The sequence below is a fragment of the Palaemon carinicauda genome, chromosome 1 (genome assembly GCF_036898095.1).
Source record: "Palaemon carinicauda isolate YSFRI2023 chromosome 1, ASM3689809v2, whole genome shotgun sequence".
In the NCBI taxonomy this organism is placed as follows: Eukaryota; Metazoa; Arthropoda; class Malacostraca; order Decapoda; family Palaemonidae; genus Palaemon; species Palaemon carinicauda.
Genome location: NC_090725.1, coordinates 141,958,194 through 141,968,146, shown reverse-complemented (window position 1 = coordinate 141,968,146; position 9,953 = coordinate 141,958,194). Strand labels below are relative to the sequence as shown.

The following is a 9,953-nucleotide window of genomic DNA, read 5'->3' as shown; positions in this document are numbered from 1 at the left end:
CGCCCAAGGCGCGTCTGCAGTCAGGAACGGATACAGCAGGCAACAGGAACATTGAGGGACGAGAGACCAAGGGTCTAATGTAGCCGAAGTTTCTCCGTCACTAAACACCGAAGTGTAGAAGTGACTAAGGTTATGAGAGCCCGAGGGAACCGCGTAACTAAGATCCGAGACCCCGAAGGGTCAGGGAAAAAGAGAAACCGAAGTGTCCCTGACACTAACACCGAAGTGCTAGCGACTGAGCAGCAGGCTATTGACGACAGGAACAATCCTCCAAAGAGGAGTCTCTATGAGTGGTCTCTCTCGCGGACGAAAGAGGTGAGCACTTCGTAAAAGAGACTGGTGAAGGAGCCCCGAAAGGCCGTGAGATCAGTAGACGTGAACAGGAACCATCCTCCGAAGAGGAGTCTCTGTGAGTGTCCTCTCACGCGAACGGGAGGGGACACTTCGTAGAAGAGACAAAAGGATCGATCCTCCGAGGAGGAGCCCTTAGTGTGGCCTCCCTCGCGAACGAGGGGGGGCCGGACAGATCCTGCAGCTGCTCAGCCCCTTGAGCGTAGCTACAGAAGCGACCGCTCAGCCCCGAGAGCATAGTCGCTAGAACCATGGTCTAGCCTTGCAACCGCACAGCCCCTTGAACAAGTCACAAGGGCGGTCGCTCAGCCCCAAGAGCATAACCGCCAAGGACCAGGGAGAAGTAAAAGGGAAGTTAACTAACTACCCTGGAGGCGAACCTCCTTATCGTTCTAGGATGCAATGAAGAGCTGGCAGCAAACACGGGGGAACTTCTAAGAGAAGGAAACGCCCCTGATGAATGCCTCGAGAGACGGCGGCGAAGCCGACTCCCCAGGATAAACAGGACAGCTCTGCTTCGAAGGCACACACAACAGGCACGAAGAAACGGCATCGTAAACTGGAAAATAAAACAGAATAATTATTCAACAGAAATTCCCCCGGGTGAAACTCCGAAGAGAAACCCCGAGATAAAGAACATAAGAACGAAAGAAGGTATGCGGCCCCCCTCCCCCACCCGGCATCCCCAGGTAAGGGGGGGGGACGAAAGTTAACAAAAGCAGAATTATAACATGATAATTATACAACTGACTTTGAATGTTCCAAGGATCACCGACCCCCGAAGGGACGTGAGCCCTGAGCTGAAAAGTTACAACACAATTATATTCGTAAAAATAATTGAGACAAATAAGACGAAATAGCGACTAGGTTCTGAGAAGCTATCGTAGGCGTAGTACGGAGTAAGAGGTGAATCACCTCAAGAGAGGGCCGGTCTCCACGAAAGGCAACAATGGTGGCCTAGAAGTGAAAGGCCGTGATCACGAAAAGATCGTGGTGGCCTAAGCCGGCGAAACTCTAGTAGACGACGTACACAACACACACCGCACAACACCGAAAGCAAAGGAAACTTACTATTTTCTATACACAAAAATATATATAAACATCAGTAATGTATAAATATATTAAGTATAAGAAAAGGTAAGTTAAAAGACAAAACAATAATGGCCGTCAAGTGAGGATAGGAGCGGAGACCTCCGACCACTATCCGAGCCAAAAGTAAAGTGGCGTATTCTCCGGTGTGTGTGAGGGGGAGGGGTAGCTAGCCACCCCTCCCTAACCCCCCGCTAACTAGCGGTGGGGTAGGAAACCCTCGTTGCAACTTTATGGCTCGTCATCGGCTGCGCCGAAGTAATCACCCCATGTAAATAACGTGGTTTGTATTTCAGTTACGGAACAAATGTATTTTTAAACAGTCTTCTCATCAGATCCAGTCATTACACCATATGCGTAAGGGACATGCGGCTCCTCAGTAAGGTACATACGAGGGGCAAGTAAAAAATAAGGTTCCCAAAATTTTTGCAGCTATAAGACATTTTTTATTGACATAAATAAGTATACAATGTGAAAGCTTATACTTTAAACTATTTTTCTACATAGTCGCCAGATTTTTCTACACATTTTTCCCGACGAGTTATCCACTTCTGAAAACCCTCTTCGAAGAACTCCGCCGCTAGGCCGTCGATGAACTTGCTGACCGCTTCCTTCACCTCTTCATCTGTATTGAAGCGTTGTCCACCCAAGTGTTGCTTCAATTTCGGAAACAAGTGGAAGTCGCTCCACTTGTTTCCGAAATTGAAGCAACACTTGGGTGGACAACGCTCCTTCACCTCTTCATCTGTATTGAAGCGTTGTCCACCCAAGTGTTGCTTCAATTTCGGAAACAAGTGGAAGTCGCTCCACTTGTTTCCGAAATTGAAGCAACACTTGGGTGGACAACGCTTCAATACAGATGAAGAGGTGAAGGAAGCGGTCAGCAAGTTCATCGACGGCCTAGCGGCGGAGTTCTTCGAAGAGGGTTTTCAGAAGTGGATAACTCGTCAGGAAAAATGCGTAAAAAAATCTGGCGACTATGTAGAAAAATAGTTTAAAGTATAAGCTTTCACATTGTATACTTATTTATGTCAATAAAAAATGTCTTATACCTGCAAAAATTTTGGGAACCTTACTTTTTACTTGCCCCTCGTATTTTGAACATGAATCCACTTTTTCCCAGCGTAATTTAATCAATCAACTTTATGCTTAAAATCTTTACCTAAAAATTTGGAAGACATACCTCTATTATTCTTAAAGATAATAGTTGTACAGTGGTATACAAAATAAAATTTCCCCATAAAAAAAATTGTGGCTGTTTGAGGCTACGACCCAAAGAAGAAGGATAAATCAAAATGGTAGCCTGGGGGGAGATGCTATTCACACAACCACACAATTCACCAATGACTCTTGCCAGCAGAACCAAGGGTGTTTTACACAACTTGAGGGAAAAAATTATTTTTTTCCTTGGGCTGAAACTCTTTAGCAAATATACTTATGGAAGTTTCATCAAAATAATATCAGCAATGGATTCAATAATAAGGTGGTATTTTGTTACTAATTTAAACAATTTCAGCAATGTACTAGCATGTGATCAACTGACAGACTTCTGTAACAATGAAAGAACTCCTCCTTACAAAATAAAAATCATGGGTAATAACAGTATGTTCAGTATGTAAGGAGTTTAAATGATCTTGATCCTCTTGGGGGCCTTAAAGGAGGAACTTTAAGGCTCAATCTAATTCTCTATACTTCCATATCTAAAAGTAAGTCTTCACACATACAATGAGAGAAAAATAGTTTATTTACTGGTTCAAATCCCTTGGAGTTACAACATTAATTTGCTCAGCAATGAGGAAGGACTCTACCCTAACTTCTTATACCTTATGAATCAAAGAGCATGATTGCAAAAGAATTCTCTGCTTCACATACAAAATAATCAACACAATACATAAATGTTACAAATAAAGTTAAGATAAGTATCAAAATGTTGCAAAACTATACCTAGCATTGGGAGAATCCTCAAAGCGGTTTCCTCCTCCAACATCCAAGTCTTCTTGTTTTCTTCGACTGCTGCCCCAGTCATCCCAATCACCTGTTAAGGATAATAATCTATAATTAAAACAATTCATGAATTGACGATAGAAAATTAGAAAATTTTATGACAGGATAGCAGATAATGCTTACGATGCACTATAAAATAATCTAAGCCTTGCCTTGTGAGGATCCACGGAAACCCAAAGAGTCTGAGGAAACACCAACATATTTATCTTTATTTTTCTTGGCTTTCTTTCGTTCTTCTCGAAGTCTGTTGTCATCCTGAATAAAGTCTATTAGATCTTTCGCTTTCATCCTGAAATATATTAAATATTGAATACCATTAACTTAAATATAAAGCAAGGTATGGCACAAGTGTCTATAAAGCCACATAATGAAAAAATTAAGACAAGCTTAACCTTCTGTATTTGTAATAAACAACAATATAATAAAGCCAACTCTTCTAATATGTGTAACAGTTATTATAATAAACAGAAAACTGTAGGCTGACAATGAGATTCCATTTATTCATATTGAAGTATTAATTTTTCATAATGTGCCAGTTCTATACATCTACAAATCAAGAGAAGCCCTGGATATTAAAAAGCAAAGGGCAATCACCAATATATAATACAATAAAACAAACAAGAACTTACTCTACAATAAAAATTAGTTTATGCTATGTATAAATCCTTAATACCAAATGAAAAGCTGAAAAAATAAAAAAAATCTGGTCTAATTATTTGCATATTTCCTACAATATGGATCATCTTCCCAGCAAAATGGACAAAGCTTGAAACAAGGTTTGGTAGTAGTGGTGGTGGTTCACTGCCCAGTACACTGGCAATTAGTTTCTTCCTTGGAAATTTCCCTGGGCATTGGTTTAATTAGGTGTATCAGATAAGACTTAGGCTATGAATTCTAGGCAAAATGCCAATGACACCATATTCTTAATTCATTCAAATGAAGACAAAAACTTCATGTATCTTATAGGAACACTACTGTAACTCCTTAGGTACAGCGTATTGTCAGTGAACAGACTGGGTTTTCAATTATTATAAAAACCAGGGAATGGATGACTCCTGTAAACTTCAGTCCAATCTGACATATGAGATGTGAGGTTGGACAACCACCAGTGTCGCAGCCTTATGTATAATCTTTACTAAAAGAATTCTACAGAATCTGACCATTTCTCAATATAAAAAACATCAGCTAAGATGGTAATAAATGTCACTAGTCTGCAGCCCCTCCCCTGTTTAAGAAGAAAGGTAACAAGTCATAATCCTCAGCCAAATAAATGACTAGGCACAGGATGTCCAGGAAGTAAACAGCATTTGTTTGACTTTAATAAGGAAATGTAAGAAAGATCAGACACCTGTTATTCAACCACCACTACGATGAACCTCTACAAGATGGCATTCAAAAGGAGCTTGGGCTGTTAAACATGTTGGACAGCAACCAAAGGTTGGTGGTGGTTTTGCTTTCAGTATAGTGCTACCAAAAGGTTCCAAAGGAGAGCCAATGAAGGGACAACACCTCTGAATTTTAGAGCTCTAATCCCTCTAATCCATGTTAACAAGTTGACACTTTCAGCAAAATAAAATATTGTTGGAAACTTTTGTATGACTGATAGTACAGTACTAAAAAGCAGTAAGAAAAATTGTCAAATGGACAGTGCATTGAGGGAGGTTAATTGGTTAACATAGAAAAAGGCCAAGAGTTAACAAGCTATGTACACATTTATTCATCAAGTTTCTTAAATAGTTAACTAGATTTTCTTTCCCACCATTATCCTTAAACTAGGGAGTCAGTTGCCTGATGCACCCTCTCCAATGCCTTTTATCAAAGGCATCTTCTTCAACTAAACCTCTATCATCCTTCACCTTATTTCCCCATCTAATTCTTTGCCTTCCACTTAATTACTAAAACTTACTATTGGTGAAAACTTGCAGGGATGTAAAAGGAACAACCTTGTTAAAACACCTAAGTGAATATGGAAGGAAAGAAGGAGGAGAGTATCCCGGTTTTAAGTCAGTAAAATTACTTCATTTAATTGTGATTTTTCTACAATTTATGTAACACTACAGTATCCTCAAACCAAAAATAGTGCTATTAATAGAATCTATACCTTTACAGAAAAAATGGCAAACCCTTTCTATATGGACCTACATCACAGACTTACGATGTACTATAATTCTACAGTATATAAAAAGGGTTTGCTATTTTTTTCTTAAAGGTATAGATTCCGTTAATAGCAGAGGTGGCGCAGCCACCAACTGAAAGAGCTCGAAGAAAACTTCCTTCGAAGGGGGGCCATCGACCACCAGTGATAGCCACGGCTCAACCACCAACTGAAAGAGCTCGAAGAGAACTTCCTTCGAAGGGGGGCCATCGACCACCAGTGATAGCCTCGGCTCAACCACCAACTGAAAGAGCTCGAAGAGAACTTCCTTCGAAGGGGGGCCATCGACCACCAGTGATAGCCTCGGCTCAACCACCAACTGAAGGAGCTCGAAGAGAACTTCCTTCGAAGGGGGGCCATCGACCACCAGTGATAGCCTCGGCTCAACCACCAACTGAAGGAGCTCGAAGAGAACTTCCTTCGAAGGGGGGCCATCGACCACCAGTGATAGCCTCGGCTCAACCACCAACTGAAGGAGCTCGAAGAGAACTTCCTTCGAAGGGGGGCCATCGACCACCAGTGATAGCCTCGGCTCAACCACCAACTGAAGGAGCTCGAAGAGAACTTCCTTCGAAGGGGGGCCATCGACCACCAGTGATAGCCTCGGCTCAACCACCAACTGAAGGAGCTCGAAGAGAACTTCCTTCGAAGGGGGGCCATCGACCACCAGTGATAGCCTCGGCTCAACCACCAACTGAAAGAGCTCGAAGAGAACTTCCTTCGAAGGGGGGCCATCGATCACCAGTGATAGCCTCAGCTCAACCCCCAACTGAAAGAGCTCTAAGAGAAATTCTTTCGAAGGGAGGCCATCAACCACCAGTGATGGCCTTTGCTCAACCCCCAACAGAAAGAGCTCGAAGAGAACTTCGTTCGAAGGGAGGCCATCAACCACCAGTGATGGCCAAAAACCCAACAAATCAATGACAGAGCAGGCACTCCCTGGAAGAAGGGGCGGGACCGAATCACTAGGGGAAACAGCACCGTCCCTTGACCTTCAAGGTTAACCTGAAGTAACCAGGGCGGCGCTGCTACTCAACCATTCCCCAGAGTGGACTGGCGGAGGAGCAGCTTCGGGAAGAAATCGAGGGGTTAAAGCAGTAGTCCACAATTTCTTCGACTTCACGGAGGACCCCGAAGAAGAAGAATCTTGCCTGGCCTTCTTTTTCCTGCGCCCAAACCTCTCCCACTGGGAGGCAGACCACTCCCGACCCTCACTGCAATTATCGCCCTGATCACACACCAGCGGCCCCAGTAAGCCAGCCTCAGTATGTGGGGCAGACATGAAGGAACCGCAAGAGCGGCCTTAAGGACTAGGACAGGTTTGCATGGGACTTTAAGAAGAAATCCAAACACACAAAAGAAAAAGAATAATAGTATTATTTAAATGGCAAGTTTTGGCTTGAGAGCACGTCGGTGAGCTTCCTCTACCAAGTCAGAAAGCTAAGTGGGTGCTCAGCCCAGGTGTGTGAGTGAGCGCGGTAGCCAGATACCCGCCACCCCTGCCACTAACTAGCAGTTGGGGTGGTTATCCCACGCTAAATTTACCATGGCTCCTCTTTCAGCTTCGCTGAAAGTATATCCCTATAAATAGTGGAGGGTTTGTATATACAGTAGTGTAGGATTTAAAGAAAGATAATAGTGGTTAAAAGACTTACAATATCTATCCTTTCCAATGACAGACTGAGCTGTGTATTCTGAGAGTAAGGAAGGTTACGGGACCTTACATTATCACCAGAATTATATTACTTACTGTCAAACATTTATTGCAATTGAGTCTGTATACTATAACCCATACTTTCTTGGATGTAAAGAAATGTTTACCAATACAAATAACAAAAATAAATGAGAGAATACTAGAACTTTTATTAACTACTGAATAAGGTGAAAAAAAATATTTATCATAATACCAACCTTATATTAAGTCCTTGATCCTTGCCCTGTTCATCTACAAATTTGAAGTTTTCTAATGTTCTTAAGTCATATATATGTTCCCTTGCTGATGTCACCACTCTTTCAGAACCGTTTCGAACTAAATAATTGAGTAGCAATAGTGACTTGTATGTTCGGCGCCATGCGCTACGATTATCTTGTAACATACGCTTCCATAACATTCCCATCACTTCAGGGAATTGCTCATAATAAAATGTTGATTGTGCTAATTCTTGCATTTGGGGGCCTGGAAAAATAATGCCTATAATTAAACATCAAAGGTCACTACTGTATTTGCTAGATAGGATACATTGATCTGCAATATAAAGCATGTCATAAAGCACCTTCTCACTTTAATATCAGTTGTAAAACTTAAAAACATCTGAAAATACAAAAGCTAAAAACACAAAATATCTTATGTCATGAAATAATGAATGTGTATATTACAGCATAACACCTTCATAATACAGGGTATATGCAATTTTAACATTTTTTTCACTTTGGGACAAACAAAAATATCATGAATTTGAGCAGTGGTTCAACTAACTATACAGTACTGAGAGAAGGCAAATACTTGTTAGAAATAAATATAGGCAAGTTGGCCATTGTTTCAGATGAACATAACCATACATTCTAGGTATGCTTTGACTAATATTTCCTGTTACACAGTGCTATATCTTTGTTCTGCATCCTTTTTCATCTATTCTTCTTTGGACCCATGTTTAAATATTAGTGAAAGTGATTAAGTAAAATGGATATCAGTGCGAACAACAATTGAACTAAAAAAGAAAATAACTTCCAAGCACAAAAACAGAACGAGTGTTTTGGATCTTATTCTTGAATACTTCATGGCTAAGTCAACGATATAGACTATTTTAAAGAACAAAGAAATATTAAAGGGAACTAATGTTGCTAAATGGGTGACTACTTTGACGAAGTAAAGGCCTCAGATACTTGAAATGTTCATCATTCCTCTTGATTTTCAATAGCTACAACGAATGCCCAGAAAATAGCCTGAAACTGGAACTGGTGGCAGACATCTTTGAGGTATGTTGCTCAGGCATCTACCTCTTACCGTACCAGTGACCGTAACTAATACTACTACCAGTGAGACTTGAAGTGCTAGATCAACGACATACGATTTCTCCCTCTTATCAGGTTTTGCTTTATAAAGACAATGTAAATGCTGTAGTATGTTACCTGGGCAACTTGTAAGTTGAGTGCAATGGTTAATTCTCTTATAATCATTACTCATTAAGTGTATTAAGAAGACATATGCATCACATACAACTGTTTGATTAATGCCTGTCAACCTATAGTATTAAGGGCAACCTTTCGGACTCTAGAGCTACGGGACCTGAAATTACCCCATTTGATAAGGTATTTGCAAGGATGCAAGGAAGTCTTCCAGTAGAGATTTTATGAAATTTGTGAAGTGACTTGCCAGGGGTTGCTGTAAAGGGTGCATTAATGATTGATGTGTTGTGTAAATATTTCAAGATTGTGATCAGATGATTTGAGTTTTTTACTGTGGAGGATTCTTAGGATACTAGTGCAGTGGACACTAGTGATATAAGCCATACGTTTGTGTTTGCTTTATCAGTAGGTAATTGGAACAGGCGAGACTGGAAAAACAATTTATTAGATATGTCCATGACTGATGTGTATAGGGATAAAAGTTTTTTCATTATTTACCTTGCAAGAAAGCTCTAACACAAACCTAAATTCCAAAATGTTTAAATTCTGTTCACTGTTCTTAGGTCTGCACCCCTGTTAAAAGCTGCATACAGAACCATTCACATTGTATATTCTATTATAGGATATAACCAGTTGTAACTTCATTATAGTACTATCCAGAAGTTAGCATTGGTATGTAGATTATCTTTAAATTATCGCTGCTTGTGAGACCAGTAGTTTTATTGTTATGGGAGTGACCAATGTGTGAGCAGTTTTTTTTTTTTTAATATTTTTTAGTCTAGTTATTGTAGGACTTTAATTTATAGTTATTGCATCTTTATTTTTTTCCTTTTTGAAATAAATAATTTCTTTAAATACTCTTTTTCAATACACTTCCTCCCAGTAGGTATTTTACATCCAAGCCTGTAATTTTTTTTTCTCCTAATGCTCAAGTAAAAGAAAGAAATCTTACCTAAAGCAGATATAGCTATTTCGTTGTTCTGAATATTTTGGTGCAAAGTATTGATGGAAGATAGACGGTATACTCAGAGTGTATATTAGGAAATTCTGAGGTTCTAGATGGGTCTCCTTGCCCAGTATAATATCAATGGGTGGTGCCCAGTGCTCAGTTCCTTATTGACTGTTTACTTTTTGCCGTAATTTTTGTGTACTGTACTGAGAAGCTAGAGTATGGTCAGCCCCCTGACACTAGGCCATCTGCGTGCTACGTCTGAGTGTAGTCCGCAAA

General features: G+C 40.5%; 1 protein-coding gene across 4 annotated transcripts in view; it reads right to left on the bottom strand.

Moving 5' to 3' along the window:
• The window catches only part of lqfR (clathrin interactor lqfR), a 142,811-nt gene that overhangs the window by 88,721 nt on the left and 44,137 nt on the right, over nt 1-9,953 (bottom strand). For all 4 annotated transcript variants that reach the window (XM_068385612.1, XM_068385587.1, XM_068385606.1 and 1 more), the window contains exons 3-5: nt 7,511-7,775; nt 3,597-3,733; nt 3,385-3,475 (exon numbers count right to left, since the gene is read on the bottom strand). In XM_068385612.1, the coding sequence (XP_068241713.1) occupies nt 3,385-3,475; nt 3,597-3,733; nt 7,511-7,775 (493 nt within the window). The remainder of the gene's footprint in view (nt 1-3,384; nt 3,476-3,596; nt 3,734-7,510; nt 7,776-9,953) is intronic.